Below are 24793 nucleotides of genomic sequence, written 5' to 3' on the forward strand. Positions count from 1 at the left end.
TCCTCTGACGTACCGCGTCCGTCCCGGTTTGGATACGCTTCCTCCGTGGGCTTAGGAACCGGCCAAACCCAGTGCCAGGGTTACAAGGTGGCTGCAATTCACTATGGCAGGGTTATGGAACTACAACTCCCAGAATGCTCAGCTAGTCATAAGCACATTTTCATTTAGGGCGGTGGATGGCAGCTGCCTCCTCACTGTGCTAATATCAAATATATTTTTTATATATAAAATATAATATTAAATGAATCGTAACACCTCGCATAGCAGAATAGGCACGTAATATTGATTTTTTTTATTTTATTTTTTTAAAAGATTTTATTTATTTTTATAAATCTCAATAAATATTTATGGTGCTCATTCCATTGCCTGAATCAGCCAATCAATGGCAGGAAAGTGTTCCCATTTGAATCAGTGGGGCGGCTTACCACGCATGCACAGGCGCTCCGAACGGTTTACCTATAAAATGTGTATATGTATGTATATGTGTATATATATATATATATATATATATATATATATATATATATACATACAGTGTGTGGGGAGATGTGCTTGTGATGGCAGAGGAGCCCATTTAATAGAGACCCCCTCTTAGCTTGCCCGGGGATGCTCGCTTCACACCATCTCGCTTAATCAGTTGAGCACAGAGCTTACGTTTTATTTTTTAGGTAGTGTTATTTGTAACCAGAAATCTAAAATTGCCAGGACACACAATCCCGTACGCGTCTCGGGAAAAGTTTAATCCACCACTAGAGTCCAGGAGCGCAGAGTCATTTACCGGATTCAACAATAAAGAAAAATGTGGAATTTTGCAACAATTGGAAGAAAGGTATTGCTGTAAATATCTTTTTAAGACACATTTACCACAACAGGTACACTGCAAGTCTGCCACATGCAACTCATAAGAACGAATCCTTTATTATTATTATCTTTTATTTATATAGCGCCAACAGTTTACGCAGCGCTTAATACAATGCATATATTCAAGGGGTCTGACAAGACGAGAACTGACAGACTAAGACAAACCGATACATTAGGTGGAGAGGCTCGGCTCGCAAGCTTGCAATCTTTACGAAGCGGAGTGACGATCCGAGCGCCCGTGCATTTAATCTGCCAACTCTTGAAAGTTTGCCCGGCGCGTCTGTGACTGGCGTCTCTAAGTGCCGGCCTCAGCGCCCTCCGCACATGAAAGCTTTTTAGATAATGTAAAAAATACACGGGGCCGGGCTTGTATTTTTCGTCTTTGACACAAATGTTTATTTTTTAACAATTTAGTCGAGTCTACTGAACCCCGCCGTACATGTTATTGATTTAAAAGTTCATTTGGTTTAAGTGATGGGCTGTATATACACCAGGATTTCACAAATCAGCTCCATGTGTTATGGCAAAGCTTGGGTTTTTGTTGATGGAACTACTGTTTATTACATGCCTTAAGTAGGAGATTATTGCATTCTTTGCAGACTGTGAAACTTTTTATTTCGCACAGACCTAAAATTATATATTTTCTCTAACAGGCACCCTTTTTTATAAACTAAATTCTCCTTTTTATGTTATATATTGTAATAAAAAAAGGTCTGGAAAAGGAAAAAAAAAAAAGTTACTATTCATTGGTTATTAAAGGGACAATTGTGACCTGTGCCGTAAACACACATCCGCCCCGTGCCATTTCTCTGCATAAGGCCCACATGGTCGGTTCGTAATGCCTTTAAAGACCGGGCATTTTTAACCCTTTAAAATATATATTTTATAGCTCCTTCCCCCCAAAAACGTCAATAAGATTACATGTATTAACCCTAAATTACTTTAAATAATCTGAATCTGAATATTTAAGCGACAGTTATAGAATTTAAGCAATAATATGCTACTGTTCAAAAGTTTGGGGTCACTTAGATGATTCTTATGATTAATAAATAACAAAAATGTTACATGTTTTCCCCATTATTTTGAACTCTTTAAAACTATTTATAAATTACATTTGACAACGTATCGAAAAAAACCCACAATTATATCATGATTAAAAAAAATTGACATAAAACTGGCTTTTATATTTTATTTTTGGTATAATTAACGTTTCTCTTTAAGTAACTTAGTATGAATATTTATGACCCTGTTATTTGCATACTTCAGTGTTTGATCCAACTTTGTACTCCTTTTTTCCACATCACTTGGCATTTTACTTGGACTCCTAACTGGTAATTATGAGACTAAGGTATCAAACGCCATGCTGTATTTTTACGTGTGTGTTTTTTTCCAGTGTGCACATGTGAATTTAGAAATCCCTGTGGCTTGAATCATGATGAGATGATAAATTTTAAACAATTTTAAACAGATAAGCTCTTCATTAATCCTGCGGCCGTAAGAAACCTTTTCAATGTCAGCCAGTGGAACAACTTGCATGGAAATTCTATAACCATTTGAGGCATACCTTGCCTCCTCTGACTCGCCAATGGTTAAATAGCCCCCGACTCGCCAATGGTTAAATAGCCCCTGACTCGCCAATGGTTAAATAGCCCCTGACTCGCCAATGGTTAAATAGCCCCTGACTCGCCAGTGGTTAAATAGCCTCTGACTCGCCAATGGTTAAATAGCCTCTGACTCGCCAATGGTTAAAAATCCTCTGACTCGCCAATGGTTAAATACACCCTGACTCGCCAATGGTTAAATAGCCCCCGACTCGCCAATGGTTAAATAGCCCCCGACTCGCCAATGGTTAAATAGCCCCCGACTCGCCAATGGTTAAATACATCCCGACTCGCCAATGGTTAAATAGCCTCTGACTCGCCACTGGTTAAATAGCCTCTGACTCGCCAATGGTTAAATAGCCTCTGACTCGCCAATGGTTAAATAGCCTCTGACTCGCCAATGGTTAAATAGCCTCTGACTCGCCAATGGTTAAATAGCCTCCGACTTGCCAATGGTTAAATAGCCTCTGACTCGCCAGTGGTTAAATAGCCCCCGGCTCTGTAGATGGCCTAAGCATGGCATAACATGATCTGAATTTTCATTGATGAGTTTGCATGAATGATTCATTTTGCTGGATGCAAACGCCTCGGGTGTTCTCAAATAACATACATTTATTTATTTATCTTTCCCGATAATAATCTTTTTTCGCTGAGGTGAGTAACTGCAGCGTGCGGATAAATATTTGGATAGAAGATAGGGAAGAGTTGGCCAATCGGATCTGTCCATCATTCTGTGTATGTGAAGTCTGTGCAGCAGCTACTGCGTATATATAATATATATATATATATATATATATATATATATATATATATATAATAAAACAGTATGCCTATGGCAGGATCATTTTATTAACCCCTACCTTTCCTGCTTCGCGCACAGGTTTGTGTGTAGTTTTTGTGTGGTTTTTGCTGGCCGTGTGGGACAAAAAGCACTTCAGTGATATCTCTGTACCTATGGTCCTTATCAGTGATACGTTGTAGAGAAACGTATGTAGACAGAAAATAGTTATTGAAAAGGAAACCCGCTTTGTTTAATAAATTGCAATTTAGAATTTGCTTTCCTTTTTAATTTTTTTTTTTATTTAGTTTTTTTTGTTCATTCTGTGGGAAATGAGTTCACATTCCTCTATCCTTCCAATAACTTAATATTCAAATAAAAGCTCTTGATTTGGCATTAACATTAACCCTTCCCCTGCCCCATACCTCCAGGAGAGGTCGGATCATGCATGAAATAATATTCCTGATGACGACAGAACCGGGGACCAGGACTGATCAGAAATGGCATTAAGTGAACTCTGCGTGTAATATTTTCCATTTTTTTTCTGGTGGAAAAAAAAAATCTACCTTGCATGCCCTGAATCTAATCAGAATAAAAGTCGATTTTACTGCTGCCAAGCACATAGGACGATCGTTTTTCACATTCTTACATTTTCCAGGGCAGTTTCAAGTTAGATTATGTTACTTTTGCGGGGTTCCTGCGAACTCCCTTAGCTTCTGCCCTGGTTGTAGCAGTAAGGGCCCAAGTGGGTTTTGCAGGGGAAATTTCCCTGACAATCCCCGCAGTATGTTTTCTGTTGTCTGCGCGACACACAGTTAATGTTTTGTGTGCGTCTGATTAGTGTGGAAAAAAAAAAATGCATGCGGTGCCGTATTATGATTTATGGACTGAAGTTTTTTGCCCGGTGTAATTTTGCCAACTTTTTTTATATATATATATTTTATTTTTTTTTTATTATTTTTTTTTTCTCATTTGGATATTAGAAACAGCTACTGTTTTTGTTGATCTTTTCAACTTCTGAATAGACCTAATTCAAATCATAGCAGCAAGGGATCTGAAAAGTATTAATGCACCGATTCAGACAGCTCTACTGAGTGAGACGTAGCCGGAGTGTGCAAGACGGCAACGGATAGGATTTCACCAAATGATTTTCAGGTGCATTCAAATCTCTCGTCGGCTTTGCTAATGTGCGAGTTTGAAAGTCCTGTTAACCGGGCTTCCTGCGCGTTTTGCCGGGGAATTTCTTCTTTTTCGGATTGATCCCCGTGGAAAGGCCTGTTCGGTGCGGGTCTCCATGGAAGCCGTAATAAATGTCTTTATTACGAGCGCCTGTGCTACAGAAGACAGAACGTTTGCTTCTTTCAGGGCTAGCAGAAGTTTTGGCAGCTTGACGGACGTGGGCCAACGGGATGTTTCCGCTTATTGCCCCACGTGCGGTGGTTTGGCCCCGAATTTCTCTTTAATTATAAGTGTTCTAAACCCCTTCATCAAGATACTTGCGCACGCAGAATAGTTGTCGCAACAAAAGTAACACAATCATAAATGTCAATCCTTTAAATGGACCCAATGGGGGGGTCACTTTTGTTTTTAGGGGCTTCATGTGAGGCAATGAAAGCCCCTTTTTCTCACAAGTAATGGATTCCCAAGAGCATATTATATGTGCTGAACTTACAAACTACTTTCATACGCATTTATTTTGTCTGAATGTCCTTTTAAAGAGAACAATGTAACAATAACAAGTAACAGTTGTGCTTTTTTGTTGTTTTTGACGTGTGTAAAGCCCATTCAGCCCGGCTTCAATCCCGGAGCTGAACTCGGAGGCTGACGTGAAGTGACAGATATTGTCAGAAGCGGTGTTACTGTTCACTTCGCGCATGTACGACGTCCCGCGCCGTGTTCCTTTAATTACTTCTCCGCTTCGAGCTGCTCTGCGGAAACGCAGATCACAGCCTTCATTCAGCGAGCTGTCGGGTGTCGGGGCCGGCCCTGGCTCTACGCTTTTTCTCCTTTCCTAGAATCCAAACACAAAGTGATTGAGGCGAGAGATTGTGTTTCTCGGTGGAGGCCGCGGGTAGGCTTTTCTCATTCCGCTTTCAGTGATATTACATATCCCATTCTGGGTTTAAATATATGCAGCAGAGTCACAATAATCTCCCGAAAACCCGTGTTTTAATATAGGAAACCATAACAGGGGAACGGAGAGACGGTGAGCTATGGGGCCCAAAGAGGCACCGTCTCTACTAGAAGACTTACACCTGGAGGCACGTTAAAATGGGTCAGTTATATTTTTTTAGTTGACACACCAGCCACACAAGGGCCCGGGGGCCGGCACACAGTAATGTTCAGTGTGCAAGGGTCCTGGTCATATGCATTGGGTACATTGGCTCCCCATATACGCTTTGAGACCTGGCGTTTCAAGAGAATTATCTCATATACCGCGCAAGCAGCAGTTGCCGATATGGTACATGGCAGTCATACATCCCTCCCCTCATTCGCCTCCTCAACGAGACCACAAAGGTCTCCACCGGCCAACGCAAAGACCTCTACAGGGTTAATGAACCAGTTTAAGGGGCAATCCCCCCGACTGGCCCATTCAGCTGCAACCAACTGGGTGTCCCAGTTGTCCTTTAGGACGATTTGCTGGTGAGGAAGCGGGACAGAAGCTGTTGCCCCAGGCCGTGTCAGACTACATCACGCAGAATACGTCGCTGCTTATAATGTCTTCAAAGCCTTATTTTAATATAAAAAGGACACGGTGAAAAGTACTTTTATTTATTTAATAAGAATATCTGATGTGATGGATTCTCCACCTATGGAACGTAAGTAACCCGAGTGACGCTCTGGCGTGATCCGACACTTAGTTGATTAACCCCTCTGTCTCTCGCAGCTCCAGCAGGCGGCCGATGTTTCCCAGATGAGAGGAGCCCGCGTGATCTCCGCTGAAGATCTCCTTTTCCTGATGCGCAGAGATAAGGTATTTAAAGGCATGGTGATTTTCCTGGATTCTGAGATTTCTGTATAAAAAATAACAAATCCCTGAGTGTGTTTATATCATCAATATTATTATACATATGTCGCTTACAAATGTCTCCCCGCCAAAATAACCATTTATTATCGGATGTATTCACCTTAGAGGTAACACCGTCTGTATTATGTTGTAATGTGTTGTGATTTTTCAGAAGAAGCTCAGAAGACTCTTGAAATACATGGGTTTTCGTGACTACAAATCCAAAATACTTAAAGGCATAGAAGAAGAGGATATGGAAGGTAGGCTGCGCATGACGTCCCGTCTGCGCTATTCCTACGCTGACGATTTTTTAAAAAATAATTATTTTGTTTTGTTTTATTTTATTTTTTGGTTGCTTACGAACAAGAAAATGATTACATTGTGTCTGGCTCCTCGTCAGAGGAATCGGTAAAACATCCTTGTTTGTGTGCCGCTTCCTTTCAGGGAGATTTTGAGGAGCTGGGACTGATTAAAAGGCTAATTGATTTCAGCATTTATAATTTCATTCAATAGGCGGGGGAAGGATCGCTTTGAAATTTATTACCGAGGACAGCTGTTAATGCGTTCCGCACAAAGTTCCGATCAAATTCTTGGGAACTGCTGCCGGTGACACACGCAGAATAAATTATCCGTGGCGTGCTTGCCTGCTGACACGAGCGCGTTGTGAATTATGTTACAATGTATGAGTGATATCATTAAAAGAATCCTCGACGTTCCACCATCGCTTGAATGGGAATAGCACTCGTTTCTCTATCCTTTAACATGCAGTTGCTTTTCTTTCAGGGGGGCAAATATATATATATATGTACAACATATTAAAACAAAAAGGGTTTAAGTTATCAGTTTTTTCTTTCTTTTAAAAGGGAAGAGAACCTTTGCTAGATTATATATTATACTACCGTTCAAAAGTTTGGGGTCGCACATTTTGTCCATTAAAATAGCATGAAATGTATCGGAAATCCAGCGCAGACGGGGTTAATGTTGTAAATGACTATTGTAGCTGTAAACGGCTGATTTTTAATGGAATCTCTTCATAGGCGTACAGAGGCCCTTTATCACTCCCATCACTCCTCTATCACTCCCATCACTCCTTTATCACTCCCATCACTCCTGTGTTCCAGTGGCACGTTGTGTTCGCTGATCTAAGTTTAAGTTTAAAAAGATAATTGATCGTTAGAAAACCATTTTGCAAATTATGTTCTAGAATGTGAAAAATTCTACGTTGGAGTCAATAGAAATCACTCTTTGGGAGTTTAAAGTTACTTTTATCATTTCTTCTGATAATGATGGATTTAACTGTATATTTAATGTAAGAAATCGTAAGTAATTGCTTAATCATTTTCATAAGTTTAAACAAAAAAAGTGTTTACCTGTCCCGATTGTTGTCCAGCCCCAGTATTTCCAACACTGTACACTGCGCTTTTCACCGGGCTATGACATCATACCCTGCCGCCATCAATGAAAATGTGCAGAGCATGAGGTCTGCAGGAGAACATTGGGGTTCTTCATGCTGGAGGTGTATTTATTTCAGGTCTATGCGTTCCCCTGTGCTCCATGTATAAACATATATACGGTGGGGCTGGGCATCGCCACTTTCTACAAAGTAATTGCTAGTCGCCAAGGGATTCTCGTGGCCCGATTTACAAAATTCATCACAAAATCTGAATTTGCCCCGGGCTGCCTCCATACTTTTTTCACATATAATGCTTTTTTTTATTTTTTTAAGCAGGATAAATTCATTTTTTTATGCAGAGTTTTCACCTTTAGTGTCCCTGTATGTATTTGCCATTTATGAAAAGAGTACCGTAGCTTGCAAGGAGATTCAAAACACCTGAAATAATACGTTACAGGAAAGAGAAGAGTAACCTTGGAAGGGATTATGTAGTAATTAACAGAGCGAAGATTTTATATATCTATATATATGTTATTAGTACAGTTTTAACTATTTTCATATTTTATTCTACATGCTCAAATATTGCCCTTAACGTTTTTATATATTGCACAGCGTGCGCCTGATAGAAGCCCTTTCTAATTACAGGAAGGCTGTATTGTTCAGCATTACTTTTCTTATTCTCCAAAGCTACGGTTCCGTGTATTCAACATGAAAAATGTCATGCTCGAAAACGGAGCTTAATCCTTAAACGCCATAACTGGCCAAGTAAAGATAACTCGCTTACTTTCGTGTGGGGTTTATTTGAGGACGAGTGTATGAACCCCAGGGGGCTTCCATGTGAAATATTTCTGTTAGATGTCACCATGCTGCGCTACTAAGTCACTTATCGCGGATTGAAAGAGCATTAAAACATCTTCTATTATTCATTACAATGCAACAAAACCCGCAACAAAAATATCTCATTTAACCCAGAGGTTTGCCAAAACAGCCAGGGGTTCTGCCAGGTACTGCTGGTTTTTTTTGGTTCTGCCAGATACTGCTTTTTTTTTGGGGTTCTGTCAGGTACTGCTGGGATTTTGTTGGGGTTCTGCCGAGGTTTTGTTTGAGTTTTGCCAGGTACTGCTGTTTTTTTGGGGGGTTCTGCCAGGTACTGCTGGTTTTTTGTTATGGGTTCTGCCAGGTACTGCTTGGTTGTTTGGGGTTCTCTCAGATACACCTTGTGTTTTGAAGACTATTTCAGCTACATATAGTACTCCGTAGTGTAAATGGCGCTACCTGGGGAGATCACCCCAATAGTTATGCTAAAAACCAAGTCAGTGACAGTTTCCCTTTATCATTATTTGGTACCTTGATCGTAATCATTAGAACCTAAAAATCCGTCTAGAATCTAATTTCTCCTTTCGAAAAAAAAATGTTCTATTTGTCGGTAAGAATAATGATTTCCCAGGATCTATCTGATGGGGAAGAATGCCAACCTTTAGCCCAAGTCCAGTCAAGAGGCCCAGTAATCTATGTGAGTGCCGTACCAGAGGTGCGCGTCGCGTGTGACCGTTTCAATTTGTTCTCTTTCCGCAGAGAAGCTGAACAGCACGGCCAATGCCAACAAACGACAGAAACTGGCCCAGGACTTCCTCAGCTCCATAGACCAGACTGGGGAGCTTTTGGCCTTGATGGAAGACGATGAGATTGATGAAGTTAAACAGGAACGAATGGAGGTACATTTTCCGTCCTAGGCGATTTTTGTCTTTTATCTCAAATTTTTGAACTGTCGTTGTTCATCCAATTCTGCTGCTCGTATGTTTGTCTCAGATATTTGTTTTGTTGGAATATCTATGTATCTTTGTGACCATGAGATGAAATCTCAGCTTCTTTGTATTTTAGGTTTTTTAGACAAAGTAGCACGCATTGCTAATTAACGACGGATGAGAGAAGCAGGGCGATGGAGCTTGAGTGCTTGTAGCTTTAGGTTCTTGAAAAGACCTCACACCGCTAATTATCAGTTCTTATACCCCTTTACAATACCAGTTAGGGTATAGTTTTTACCGTGTGGGGCAATATTTAAATTTTCCTAAACCTAATGGGCCATTCATTTAACATGCTAGGATTCCAGAAAGACCTTGGTTCTGTCACATGATCAAAAACACATTCCTAGGATGTTTCATCCATGCCGAATACAAATATCTGTATAGAGAACTAAAAACATGGATTGGTTGTAGCCACAACACATGGGCCTATGCTACGCTTTTTGCAGCGTGAAGCCATGCGTACCCATCTGCCCAATGCACACTAAGGAATGTCATCTGCCTTCACGTCCATATATATGTACCAGTACGTTCTTAAAAGCTGTGCCTAGACGCCCATTAGGACGTACTGGTACGTCCTGAATGTGTTTATTGACAGCCTGGACCTCCCCTGCCAGCAGATGCCAGCATGGCTTTCTACTGACCAATTGTTTGTTTGTAATGGCGCTCAGAACGACTGAGCATTCCCTTCCGGTAGGCATCGCTGCTGACACCCACCGGAAGGTCACTTGAGGACAGGAGAGCCTCAACACTCCAAATGTTGACGCTGACCTACTGATATTGTGATGTTCTTGTCGTTCAGTGTAGGCCGACAAAGGGCAGTATTTCCTACGCGGGCTTAACAAGACCATTATGCAGCTTATCTGGATACGATAAATATTATCGTCCATGGAGCAGGAATGTACCGTTGGTTGCTATGGTAATACGGCTACACAGTTTTCTCCAGAATCACTTTTTTTATTATTCTGGTGAAATATAGAATATCCTCCTAAAATAAACACGTTCTTGTTATCTGGTGGGTAGTTTTCCCACATTGACATTTCTCGGGTAGGGGATCGGATATCGCTTAAGATCAGGAAATATTGGCTATTACCGAGTAAATAACGTTGGTTTTTAACTCACGTTTTGATGGCCGTAACCAATTTAAAAAAACGAATGTATTTTTTTTTATAGCAGTAATATCTCCTACTTGCAGTTGCCTGTTTATTTTAGTTACTTTTTTTCCTAGAAATGTACAAATTGCCACAATCCATGCTTTCAGAAAGACTGAAAACCCTATAATTACAAGGTACCGGTGGAGGTTTTCCATCGGACCACCGCTGGATCGCTCCGGAGTGACGTGGAAATATTTTAAGGAGCGAGGGAGAGGTTTTGGAACTTAAATTAAACTCCAGACCACCAGGTAACGATAGAAAATTTATTTTGGGAGGATTATTTCCTAATGGAGAAGATTAACTCTACGGTGGTCATCGCACCGTAGGAACCAATGCTATCTGCCTGCTGGCTGCCAATGAATAGACTTTAAGTCTATTATCCATGTCTTGACGCGTTCATGTTTTTGCCGATTTTCTATATATTCAGTCTTAACGTTACAGCTTCCGAATCTGCTGATGTTCTATGAATGTAATGCAATGAACGATTGCGTTGGTTGCTACGGCGATAACTCTAGTTCTCAAGGTTTGTACAATAATCGCTTTTTAAGCATGAACCGATATGACCCAGCGGGCCGGAGTTCATGAATCCAAGATGTTACCCCGTGAATTAAAATGCGGCAACCCGCGAGCATCTTCCACCATTCACTGAGCCATGAGGGCTACGGTAATTTTAGTCTGCGAATGGATTTGTTTCCCGGTGGTCCCCGGACCCCCCGGTTGGAATGATTATAAACATTTTTTACCACTAGTGGATTCAGACGTTCTTCTTTATATTTTATCGCTGGTTGGTTGATTTTTGGAGGCCCAATAAAAGCCCATTTTACAGATGAATGTACAAATTCTGAATGACGCAGATCTCTTCGGTCCATCTTCTCCAGCTGCTTTTGCTGCATATTGACTAAGGAGGGTTCAGTTTATTCCCGGAGCAGCAGTGTGAGCGGGTAAGAAATAGCAGGTTCCTTATTCCTCCTCCGAATCCTCCTTTCAATAATTGGAACTTTGTCCGTAAAGCCGTATCCGCTGTTGTGTTTCGGGTTGAGTACGGACATCCCCCCCCCCCTCTTTTGCAGAAAACCTTTTTTAAATCGTAGAAATATCCTCCGATCGTAAAGCATAACCCCGCAGCGCCCTTTCATTGAGGGATCAATTACCTCGAAGCCGTCCAGTGATCGTGGTTTGGGACGCCAGCAAAGACTCTCAGTTCAGACTTTGCCCTGGGCCTACAAACATGGCAGCGCGTCCAGAACAGATGATAAACACACACTTCTGACGTCAACACGGCTTAAACAGGATATGTTTTTGTTGCGGTGTGGTTTCGCTTACAGAGCGTTTGTACGCAAGCCATACACTGTATAATCATCAAGATAGTTGCGTGCGATCCCTTTGTGTTTCGGTTTGTACAGTCCGTAATATCTAGACTATTGTACAATCCTGTGCTATAAAACAACCAAAAGGGCTCAAAATAATTTAAGGCAACTCAGCCGAGGAACAAGTAGGAACCTCTCATACTCATTATATGATACATTTTGGCCGTGATGTCCATCTTTTCCTGAAGTTCAACTTGGACAACCGCGAGCGGCGAGGAGGACGTTTTTTTGGGGAGGTTATGTGTCATTTTGTTTAATATCTTTGCACTTTATGAAATTGAACTTTGCCTTCTACTGGCTCTGTGCTAGCAGGTTAGTAAATTTCCATTGTTTATATTCCATTCTTGAGTCTGGCTCATTTTGATGTTTTATTTTAGTTTTGAGTTTTACTACCTTAGCAGCTAATCCTTTAAGTGATTTCCACTGCACTTCCAACACTCGTACGTTGCAGAACTATAAATCAACGGAGCAGAGCGTTTAGCGCTCCGGTTCTTTGCACAAAGGTTCTTTTTAGGAGCCAAGGGGGGGGGGGGGCAAGACGCTTTAATTAAAGCAGGATATAGTTTTGTGCTTTAAACAATTTGGTTTTAGATGAAATATCATTGTCACCTTCTTGGCGATTAACAGATTTGCACAATAGCAAATTTTCCAAGGCTGAGCGACGTTTCGTAGAGTTATTCGGTACCGGGAAATGCAGTCACGGGTTCGGGGATATTACATTTTATTATGGTGCGATGAGCACCTTTTTCCGCATTATAGGCAAAATTGAAAAATGATGTCATTTAAAAAAAAAAAATCCCTCTCTAGATCCAGAAAGGGAATACTGAAACTTAAAGGTGGGTTTTAATGGACGTTCTCGCGTTGGCTTCCGGTATTTCTCAGCCGTGCCGATATTTCTTCGGGGTAAAATGCGGTTGTTACCGCAATGTATTAATATTTATTCATCGATAAATGTAAGCCGTATTTAAGTAAAGAAGTACTATTTCACCCAGTCTCAAGTTACATCACATCACATCAGTCTAGCTTTTGATGGATTTTTATATTTGTCCATGTTGAATGGATCGAAACAGCCCTGCCACACGGTATTATTTGGACCTGTACTCAGGACTGACTGACCCTAGGGTGGAAGCCCTCTTCTACAAAATCTGGGGCAGGTTGCCCTATTGCCTGCTCAGGCTTCCTCTGTGCCGTGCTGCCAAATTATAAGGGAGGTCTGTAGCCGGCGTAGCCTCCATAGCGTAGTCTACCCAGCTCCAAGGCGGATAGCGTAATTATGGAAGTTTTAAAAAGTGGGGTTCTTGGGCCAGTTTAGGCGATCGGGGGATCTCCCCAGGCCAGCCCATAAAATGTGAGATTTAATTTAATTTTGCACCACTGCCCTTAATCATCAGTACCAGTTGTAATGGACTGAAGGTTGATATGGGTGCTCCTTTAATGCACCGCTTCTTGCCATGTGTCTGCCCACCTCTAACCATGCCGTCCTCGCAACGGGGTCCCCTTGCGAGCCCCTGAAAAGTTGGGTGCTTACGACTTGAATCATTCGTTGAAACAACCTGTACATCTGATTTAAAAGCACTATTTTTGAACGGACGTCTGTAGGGAAACATTGTAAAAATAGCATTGTATCATCATTTATTTGCTCGGATGTTATTTTATCGCCTTCAACCCTTAAAAGATATCCATTAAAAAAAAAAAATAAGACCCCCCCCCCAGCTGTCGCTATAAAGGGATAGCAATGCAATAATTGGGAGGGAGATCATGAGAAGAACAAGTTCAGATGGTGAACATATGGTGAGTTCCTAAATCATGTATAATCTGTAAATATGTAATAAATGTAATATTTGGTAAAGGTGGGGGATCCTTTATTGTTTGTGTGTCTGGTTTTAAGGATCTTTTTCACAAACTTTGTTACTTTTTACAAAACTAGGCCGACCTTCTCAGCTGGATACCTAGTCACAGCCGGTACCCCTCACTTTAAGCGTTTGTGGGTGCGTGCCGCTCCAATACCGCATTCTGCCGCGGTGCTTTTTGTATCTTTACAGCCTTTTCCAGCTACATCTACACCCACAGGACCTGCCGGCTGCCTGAAATATTATATATTTAGATGTTCATGCTATTAGGCGAAATAATCCACAATGTGTCATTAACAATATAAATCAAACCAAGAAAAAAACTTTTTTTGTACCATATCCTTTAAATTGAGCTGCTGTTTCATATAAAATATGCTCTATGATCTCCGAGGGGAAAATGTCTCATTATTTGCAGGTCTGCAATTTCACTCAAATTTATAAACTGTGAGAGATCGCTACATGGTAACGGAAAAACGCCCGTGCCGTTAGAACTCTGTTATAATGTACAGCGCTCTATTTAAGTTCTTCACCGTGGTCTTCACCAGATCTGCTTTGAAGAAGTTCTGGCTTGGTGTCTAACCATAGTACCCCAGCGTGTGATAAATGAATCATCTTTATTAATACGTTATGTGTGGGGGGTTATAATCGCTTTCCTGCTTCTGAATAATACGGATAATTGGGCTGGAAAGAAGGGTCAAAGCCATGGCTGTGGGGGCCATTCCATTTCATGTTTTTTGTTCTGTATTCAGAAATATGGATGATAGGCATGGCCTAGTAAGACAATAAGCCGCCCGGTCGAAACCAGGGAATCCTTGTGTTCACCAGGAGATGCTTGCATATTAACACAAGTGCCGACACAAATCGTGTTACATTTATACTTAACATCCATCACCTTTTTGATCGTTCTTGCATTTTATTTATTTTTTAAATAAAACTAAACAGGATAATATATGTGAAAAAGAGAGGCCTTCTAGCGCTTGAGATGAAACTTGAGTCGACTTGGTTGGACTCATGCGTAATGGAAACCCTGAATTCGCTTGTTGCTGTTATTCTCAAAGCCCGGTTCGGTAATCTCCAGCCTGGATTTCCTGACCGGTTTCGTTCAGCAACAAAGCTTTTCAGCCCCTGACTCGTCAGACGCTGGCAAAGTGCTGTCCACAGGGGTTGCACCAGACTTCACGGTAAACAACCCTAGCTGAATTAGCGATTGTCGGGATCGAGGGATATGACCATGCATCGCGCGGACAGACTGGCCCTATGGACAGAGGAGGAAAGAGGAGAAGGCATGGGTGTTGGGTAAAGCACAGGAGATGAGACCAAATGCATGTAGGAGGCAAGGGGGGTAATACCGTAATAGCTTTCCTTTCTCACTAAATCGTTGCTAAAAAATGTTGGAGGAAGAATATAAATCCAGAATCCAATACCACGTGAATTGCTCCCAACCCCCCTTGCTCCTGGCTCCATTATCCATTAACCCTTTTTTAGGGACTTAGCGTTCTATGTTCTTCTGTGGAACGCCAAACCCTTCGTTCTTCACCAACTGTTGGAAGTCAAAGTTTCCTCTTTCCAAACAGCTACCCGCCTTCTGTCTCATTCCAGCCCTGGACGTCCTAATGGACCGTGGGCTCACGAGAGCGTAGCCTTTTATCCTAATTGTAATGTTATTAAACTCTAATCCTCTTTTCTTTATTATAGCTCTATGGAATCTACTGGTGCTTTATAAGTAAGACTTTTAATTATAATAATTTACTCTCTTCCTTACTGGGACATTATTACAGACCAAGGCTGTGTTTTTTTTGGGTTTGATGTCCACTTTAGAAGTAATAGGAGGAATAGTCTCTCCCACGCATAGTAACTGTTTTATTTTATTATTATCTTATAACTAAATAAGGTCTACGATTCTCACAGTGATTCTTACAGTCCGTGCATTCATAAGACAAATGATACGCGAGGTACACAGGGCCTTGCTCACAAGCTTACGATCTACTCTTCTATACATGTTACTGGGCTGCATTGGTATTGTTCTTTTTCATTGGTCTGTTTCTTTTTCTCTTTATTTAATAGCATATTACATTTCTGCATAAGAGTCAAGTAGTACACAAAATGCCGATCATATGGGAATATGTACTAATTAGACGATTAAAAATAGCATAGACCAATAGGTTTCGTAGCCCACTGGAGTTTCCTCTACAATGGTCCTAAGGCTGTGCTGTAATAAATATACGAGCCTCATACCCGATAGAAAAAATATACACGATATTAGTAAATAAAGGTACGAACCGATACTATGTTCCTGTTATAAGACAAAAAAGTGATGATTAAGGTCTTTACAGCAGGAATAATAGGCAGCCTAGATGGGCCAAATGGCTGTTACTGGTATATGCTGGGGGTAAGAAAGGGATCTGGATCTAGTTTTCCCAGTACAATGCTTGAAGACAGATGTGTTTAACTCTTTGTGTGGCCTGCAACCAGCCACAAGAGTCGACGCAGCTGTTAACAGACGTGCGTGGCAGGTGGCGTGCCGTAGTGCAAGACCCCACGTTTAACAAAGACCCCGCTGCATACCCTTAGAAAGGTAACGAGTTAGGTAAATATTTAAATATTATATTAGCTTTTCTACATACTTGAGACTAATATAGTACTACCTTTCCTGCCAAGTAAATCAAATGTCCAATTCCACTCTCCTGTGCCAGGATAAATGTTTACTTTGTTTTCATACATAATGTGCTATTTAATGTTTCACCAAATGGGATTGCTTTTTAATAGCATGGCGTTGTTTCCATTTTTTGTAAAAAAAATTTTTTTTAAAGGAAATATGAAGACCCAAATGTAATACTATATATATGTGTGTGTGTGTGCGTGTGCGTGTATATATATATATATATATATATATATATATATATATATATATATATATATATATATATATATATATATATATATATATATATATATATATATATATATATATATATATACTTTTAAAGTATCTGTATCCACTATTTTGGTGGGGAACGACACATAGCTTTGGTGCACTTTTTATAAATAACCGGCATTTTGTGGCACAGAAAACAAACAGCAACAGCCCAGCCAAGTATATACAGTTATAACGTACAAACGGTCAATAATAATGAAACAAATCTTGGACATCAAAACATTTATTAATGTGTATGTCTTTGTCACAACACCAACAATCATTGATACATTGGTGTGAAACATAGTACAGAGATGTGGCGTTGTGGCAGGAATGATACCGGGGCATCTGGCGGGGAGGAGGTAGGTGGCCTGGACATTAATCATTCTCCTTCTCACCAATGGCAGAGTAGGCTTTAAGCAAGCCAAGGGTCAGCCTGCAGTAGTCTTTGACGGTGATCTGTTCCCTTACGCTTGATCAAGTGGTTCCTAGCAAATGGCCAGCCGTAACACAATACCAGACTTCTTCATACGCTCCACAGAGCCTTTGTGCAAAATGACGCTGCCAGAACAAATGTGATGAAGTCTCCTCCGCCGCGAGGCACCGTGCCGGTGTCTGTATCTGCACGCGTGTCCTTGGCCATCTATGCCACGTCTTGGTATCTTTTGGTCAATGCGCTTGTCGCCACGTTAGTCCAAAGAGTATCTGCTGTGGCATCGGGGAGGCTTGGAATCTGTTCCACTCTGTAACACACCGATTTATAACCTCATGCATTTCATCGCCAGTTCTAATGCAAGTGGGTTTAGCAACATGTGAGAGATGCCAGCTGAAGAGAGATGAACCTCATTCACCCCATCGGACGGTGCCTTTTGGGAGGACTTCTCGCTTGCTGTTGCAGAAGAAACCTCTCTATGGTCATATCAGGCTGCTTCCACCCAAACATACTTTCCGGGTCTATAAGATCTTTGCATGAGACAGCCAACCATAGATGTTTTATTCTTTTTGCTTCTCGTAGACCTTACCTCTGTGCTCGGTGCCCAAGGAGTCCATATCTGAATTACTCTTCCCAGCCTGTAGGAGTATTTATGTCCCCATTTGACTTGGACGGCACCTATTTTAGTAATCGGGCCCCAACATATTCCATAACGGTATTACAATGGTAAAAAGTGATAACATCAAAATTAACAATCTAACATTTGACTATAACACCATAACATTGAGACCATCCTTTTTGTCACAAGATTTCCTATTAGTCACATTGTATGGTCTGTCTAACGATGCTAAAATTTTCTCTATATCCTAAATAAAAGAGCAGTTCATTCGATTTAACACACGCGGCCCGCCACCGCTTTATAACTCACAATGAGCGCAGAAAGCTCCGATGAGCCAATCGTTCCCTATTTCTAGAAGTATTTGGTAACGTTCTCTAGGGACGGAACGCGGTGCTGTCTTCAGATTCCAGGCAATCATTAGGAGCCAGCGTGGAAACCTGCCTGCGCGTACAATCTGTAAGTGCATCGTACGCTTCGCTTTTATTCACTACAATTAGGATGATCTATTTCCCTAAATACACAAAGATGAAAACGCGCAGTAGATCCAAACACTGCGCTTTGCCACCGAACGGGTAATAATAATATTTCCGGCTTCTGAAGGCAAGTTCAGTGAGATTAATATTATTATTACTTTTTATTTATAGAGCTGTCACGGTGAGGGATCATTTCTGGATGTTCTTCTCTTAAAGTAGCAGTCGCCTCAGTTTTTACATATTATTAACCCAGAGTTTGGTAAATGACAAACAATTTTTCGCAGATTTTCCGGGCAGCGATGTTTAGTCTACCAGTTTATCGTTAGCCTGCCACGTTTTGTATTTTTACAATTTAGTTAGTATAACAAACTCATGCTGACAGTCCAGTTTTCCACTATTTATTTTGCTCGAAGTGGACATCCACAAGGTCACCTCTGTCTCTTTTCCCTTTTTTTTTGTAATGGAATATCTCGCGTCACATGAGATTTCTTTCACTTGAAGCCAAGCGCTCTTCGTATTGAGGTGACCCTTTAGAGATTACGTTTTCAAGTATTCCGCTACTCAAGGACATCCCAAACTAATGTTTTTTCTTCTTTTTTTTTTTTTTTTTTTTTACTTTCTCATCATAACAACGACCCGTGTTTATGAAGGCAAATCTGGAGCGATATCAGTGCGAAACGCTACGTTTTTCACAATCGGGAAAACGTTTGTTTTTATGGAATGTTGCTGCTGATTCTTCAGTGTGCGTCTAAAATGTTTAAAGTAACTAACGTACAATCTGCTTCATTTGTAGAAATATCTCCAAACAAGACCAGGGTAGGCAACCTCTTCTCTATAACTCCCCAGAGCTGTCTTTTGACCAGGGGGAAAAGGGGCAGCTGCCCTGGGGCTGAGTTTGTCTTCAAGACTGCAGGTCTGTGAAGCATGATGGTGGCGGGCGCAGCATGATGGTGGCGGGCGCAGCATGATGGTGGCGGGCGCAGCCGCCTCCACAGACCTTTGCCGTCCTGATTCTCCCCTGTCAGGGTGTTTCACCTCCTGATGTGTCTTCACTAGGCACAGACCTCCACCACGCTATACCACCTGCAACCAAGAAGGCTTGGGGCACTTGGGCAGGCTTGCCTCGGGCCAAAGTGTAAGCAAAGGCAACCCTGACCGCTGTATCGTGAAATCTACACAGATGCTTAAACCTTTTGTAAGGGTTAATCCGCTAAACCCAGACCGTGACCAAATTCAGCAACTCGGGTATTCCAAAAATGTAGCTGCCGCTCTGCTGGGCTTTATAGATCTGATTGGAGTAAGTTTTGCAGACTCCAGCAATAAAAGAGTTAACCCGAGCCTGTCCTCTCGTGACTCTGGAGCAGAACCGTGGCGGCGTTACGGAACATTCCCTCCTGGCTACAAACATTTCGAGTTTATTTTGATTTTCCCTTTGATTTTAATGACTTTTTAAGGTTATGTTTTATCTTATTGTTTTTTTTTTTTGTTTGTTTTCTTTTATATTTAACTCGGTCCCGCTGTCGCTAATTGCCAGAAAAGGCTAAAACAAAAATAGATTGTTTTTGAAACACTTCCTTCTGGAGCAGCTTTGATCTGATTAATCAAGTTAGATACAAAAGGTAGTACACCGAGGTTTGCTGTAACCGTCCCCCCCCCCCCCAGAAACATAAATCAGCGTGTGGCTTGCAAAATATTTAGCTTTTTTTTTTTTTTTTTTTTTTTTTGAATGTACGGTAGAGCGTGTAACGCGTCATTATCAAAAAAAACAAAGATGTCAGACATATTGGGCTGAATTTAATGACCCGTCGAAAATCCCGACTCTTGCTCAAAGTGAACGTTGCACTCTAAAATCAGACTCACGAGTTAGCGATTCAGCTCCCAGGGCATATATCCAAAAAACGAACTCTTAAGTGCTCACATGCACGTACACGCTTATCGAGTGTATCTCGGTGCGGAAAACGTCTAATCGACATTGGCACGGGAAATTGCCACTGCCAAAGTGCTAAAGCCAGCTGTGCGAGTGCTTACGTTTGCTGATATTTGGTTAGATGGAGGGGTGAGCCTTTGGTAAGTGGCATCTGAGTGCAGCATTTCTTTGCCCCCTCCCTGTAACTAACAGACACTTACACCCATTCATACACTTACACCCATTCATACACTTACACCCATTCACTTATTCTCACCATACTTATACATACATACATACATACATACACTCTCTTCCCCTCCACTAACCCTAGGCTTACCCCTGATACCATACACTGACACAAACTCTCACGCCAACACCCTATACTAAACACACGCCAACCCCATACCCTGACATACAGTCATTCTACCACCATATACTGACACATTTACCCCAACACCACTCACATTAAAAATCCTTGGTGGCGTCTCCATAAGCTACTGATTGGCTGCATCTGGGTCCGGCCTCAGTGTATCGTAACAAATAGAAAGAAAAACCGAATTGAGAGCATTTTAGGAAAAAGTAATTGCTAAATTCACAGTTTTGTGTAACTAGATCTGGCGTAGGGAGAATCATTGAAAATATGTACAAATGAAGTGTATGAATGCTTTTTTCATTTTAAACATGTTTTAGCTACAAAATGGAAGATTTCCTTCTATGTGATAATTCCTCTATCTGTAACTGTTATCATATGCGCCTGCATGGTGAGAGAATAACACCCTGGGAATAATTTATTTGGGTGAGGATCTGTTGCGTTTACTCATCAAAGACAATATTGAAATAAATGATACGTGTTTTAAGCATTAGGCAACAGCAAATATTTATCTTTGAGGAATAAATTAATAACTTCTGGTGATAATTAAACGCCAGATAATGAATAGAAAGGGCCGTCACCGAATGATTTCCAGTAGCCTGCTGTTCATTGTATTGGGGATATTTAGGGGTGCGTGTGTTGGGGTTCTAGATTTAAAACCCCAACACGATCCGGAGCCTCTATGGGATTGTATTACATTATTAATGATCCATATTTACATTTTCTCAAAACATAATTGGGTCCAAATATTGTGAATGGTAAATAGGATTTATAGTATTAGCCATCACCACCTTTATTTATTTTTTTAAATTATTACATTTGAGCTGTTAAAATTTTAACCGTGTTTTCACTTAAAAATCAAACCGTAGGACAGGAAGTTATTACTCATTATCGGTGTGCGTGACAATATTTTGTTCCATGATACAACAACAAGGAGGACAGCACCTTCTCGATGTTTCAAAGTCGTTAGGCACTATATAAAACATTGAAAAGGAAAAATGTCGGTGCGCTAAGCTAGTCACAGGCTCAAATAATACAAATGTATAATACGAGGCCTACCAAACAGGTGTAAGCATGCTGCAAGAAACAGTGTATTGGCTGTACAATGTATACAAAAACAAAATACTGTCTGCGCTTCTTACCCTAATAAAGTTGGCAACAAATATATAAACATAATATAAATGAGATTTGGCCAAAGCATAATTAAGCTCACCCGCCACGTCAAGGCACACTCTTAATAGGGTGAGAACCTACTCTCACCTCATGTGAGGTGTCATGTGTTTTTTTACTATATAAAACATTAAATAATAATAATGTCTGTATGAAGTTAGAAGCAGCGAGTGTGGGTAACTAGGTAACTGCCGCACGGCGTGCCCGCTAGCCTCCTTCTACATGTCCTATCTGTAGCTGTTGTAAGGTTATATTCACACAATTTATTTTCTCTGTACCCATTATCGTGACGTTTAGGGCTGTAGAACCCCGCGATGTGTTATGACGTCGGCGATAATCCTAGCTCGCTGCAAAATGATTTATATTGCAAATTACCTTTTAAACACATAATTGGTTTATTTAACATCCCGAATTATTGGAAAACTACGCTCTGTTATTTTCATTTTAAATATCTTATAAGCTGTCCCTTTATGTATCAATCTTTTATATTTTTCACTTAAATTGTAGAGAGCAGAAAAACAAACCCGAAGTATGGATTCCACGCAGTATGCCGAATTCTGTGAAAGTCGCCAGCTGAGCTTCTGTAAGTACCCTCTGTGTATATATACATATATATATTATATATATATTACACCTTTAATATATAATGTGCAAATTACAAGATGGCAATTATCAGGTTCTGCGAAAGGAGAACAGTTGAGATTAGATATTTTTGTGAAGATTCTGCTCTTTTTTTTCAGTATATTTATAATTTACTAATAAAATAGCATGAATATAATATCATTAAAAAATATGGTATTTCATATTTTATATATATTGTAATTTAAATAACTTGGTAGGAAAGGAGATGGGGGAGGAAGAGCAGTGGTTTAAGTGAGAGGGAGGGAGCATTAAAATACTGTGAGGGAGAGACATAGCGGGAGGACAGCTTGCGCGAGGGTATCCCCCTTTGATGTCGGCATATTTTCGTTGCGGAGCATATGATACATGTGATAAACAGGCCAATGAACCAAGAACCGGCTGGCATCCGTGTAAAGTATAAACATGCAGCCGCTCGCTATTTATATCATTAATGGCGAAATGGGATTATAACCTTTTTAAATGACAAATCCAATTTAACTATGCCTAGATCAACCGCTTTCTCCTCTTCTAAATTCCATTTATTTTATTAAACGTTCTTTTTTCTGTGTAAACTCGGCATTAGGTCACCGCCTTTAGATCTCTTTCGTAGTCCTCTTGCTGTATTAAGCGCTTCTGTTTTAGACGTCTGTGGAACGTTTGTGACAATCGTATCGGCGTGATCTAACACGAGGATGACAGAATGCTACGTCCAATACCGGCTTTGCATTCTCGGTTCCGAGAAACATATTACAAAGGCAAGGGTTAATCATCTTTAACCCCTGAAATCCCAGAACGCGGACGAATACATTAGCCAACACTTATCGCGTGAGAGCATGTGACTAAGAGCCAATGCCGAGGGTCAAAGCCGCAAGGATAATTTACTAATTGTCATGTGACCCCAGAACCGGTAACACAATAGCGTCTTTAAGAACCTAACAACATGTTTATGAAATGTCCTTATTATGCGTGGATTACCAAAGAAAGAACATATGACACATACAGCTTCATGTAAATGTCAATAAAAGAAAAAAAAAGCCTGAAAAACATGTTTGTGAAGCTTTATTATAAAATCTAAATTTGGTTTCGCCTACACGAGCGGCTGCGATTTGCCTGGGTGCATCTGCAAGACATTAAGCCGCTGGTACTTCAAACTTCCAGTAAATGAGAGGTTTGCGATAAAACCATTTTTAAACCTGAAAATTATAATCAAGGCTCCGGCAGAAATGTAAATAAAAAAAAAAAGAAAAAAAAAAAAGAAGGAATACTGCTTACTCAGGGAAAGACAATAAATATCGAAATTAAAAATCTTTCATGTGGAGGCCGGTTTCGTGTAAATGCGCATTTGGGTTTTTTTTCTTTTTCAAGTATTTTTTTTGTTAAGTTGTCCATAAATAGGAGGCGTTTTGCGGGTTTTACGGTACTGGTGAGGCAGATTCTTATTTTTTTTATTTATTTTTTTTAACCAAGAGAAGCGCAAAGCTTCCTTGATATGAGGAAACTTCTTCTCAGAAGCCAGGGATGGGAGAACTTTGTGGTCTATGATACATGTCCACCGTACCACATGGTGGCCACCATCCTGTGAGGAACATGTGTAATCCTAGCAGATGTTACCACTTTTTTTCACCGCTGTCCGAAAGAATCCGTACCGCGGTATATACATTTTTCTTTTTGCGTAATTTGCCGCATAGTTACAGCTTTACCTGGACGGCCACCGCGCCAGAGTATTGTTATTTCGTAGAATCATAGACCCTTCTCTACACCAGACGTATTGATTTATACTTTGTGTCCTTATGGCTCAGTTTTATGGCTTTATTAGCCACTTTTTATATATATTTTTTTTTTTTATAGACTTTTTATAAAAAAAGGAAATATAGAAATAAAGGCAGTGATTGGATTCTGAATAAAAATGGCTTTATACGCAAGAAATGAAATAAAAAACATTTTTAAAAATCCCCCCTATTGGAAAGGCGGCCATTTTGGTTTGCGATGATGCACTCAACGGTGGAATTCCAAAGTATATTGAGGCGAACTGCTCCTGGGTCACAGCAGGTTCTGTTATTGTTATAATTGGACAGTTCCTTCTTTGTAAATTCCCTGTCATCTCGGGGGGTTATGTGCACGACGCATGAAGTCTCTCGCGAGGGGCGACCGTTTAAAAGTAAATCCATCAAGTATGTTGGTGACATCCACAGAACATCAGCGGAGTATAAATCGCTAGACTCTTTTGGACCAGAGTTTGCTTTCCAGCCAACGTTTTCTATTTTATGAATGTTTCTTTTTGAACATTTAATTTTCTCTCAATTTCCTGCAGTCATTTATCAGAGGCAGCAATTTAGATTTAAAATTTATTTTCCATCCGACTATGCGCACAAATAACTCGCCTCTGTATAACGGTACATGAGGGAACGGGGTTCATACGTCCCGTTCTTTTCACCCTTCTAGGGGTACTTTTCTTACCACACACAATGTGT

General features: G+C 40.6%; 1 protein-coding gene across 1 annotated transcript in view; it reads left to right on the forward strand.

Moving 5' to 3' along the window:
• SUPT3H (SPT3 homolog, SAGA and STAGA complex component) overlaps nt 1-24793 on the forward strand; it is a 176300-nt gene that overhangs the window by 115250 nt on the left and 36257 nt on the right. The window contains exons 4-7 of the mRNA XM_053458482.1: nt 6128-6214; nt 6420-6507; nt 9216-9355; nt 22209-22284. Of these exons, the coding sequence (XP_053314457.1) occupies nt 6128-6214; nt 6420-6507; nt 9216-9355; nt 22209-22284 (391 nt within the window). The remainder of the gene's footprint in view (nt 1-6127; nt 6215-6419; nt 6508-9215; nt 9356-22208; nt 22285-24793) is intronic.

This window comes from Spea bombifrons, chromosome 3 (assembly GCF_027358695.1).
Source record: "Spea bombifrons isolate aSpeBom1 chromosome 3, aSpeBom1.2.pri, whole genome shotgun sequence".
NCBI classification, from domain to species: Eukaryota; Metazoa; Chordata; class Amphibia; order Anura; family Pelobatidae; genus Spea; species Spea bombifrons.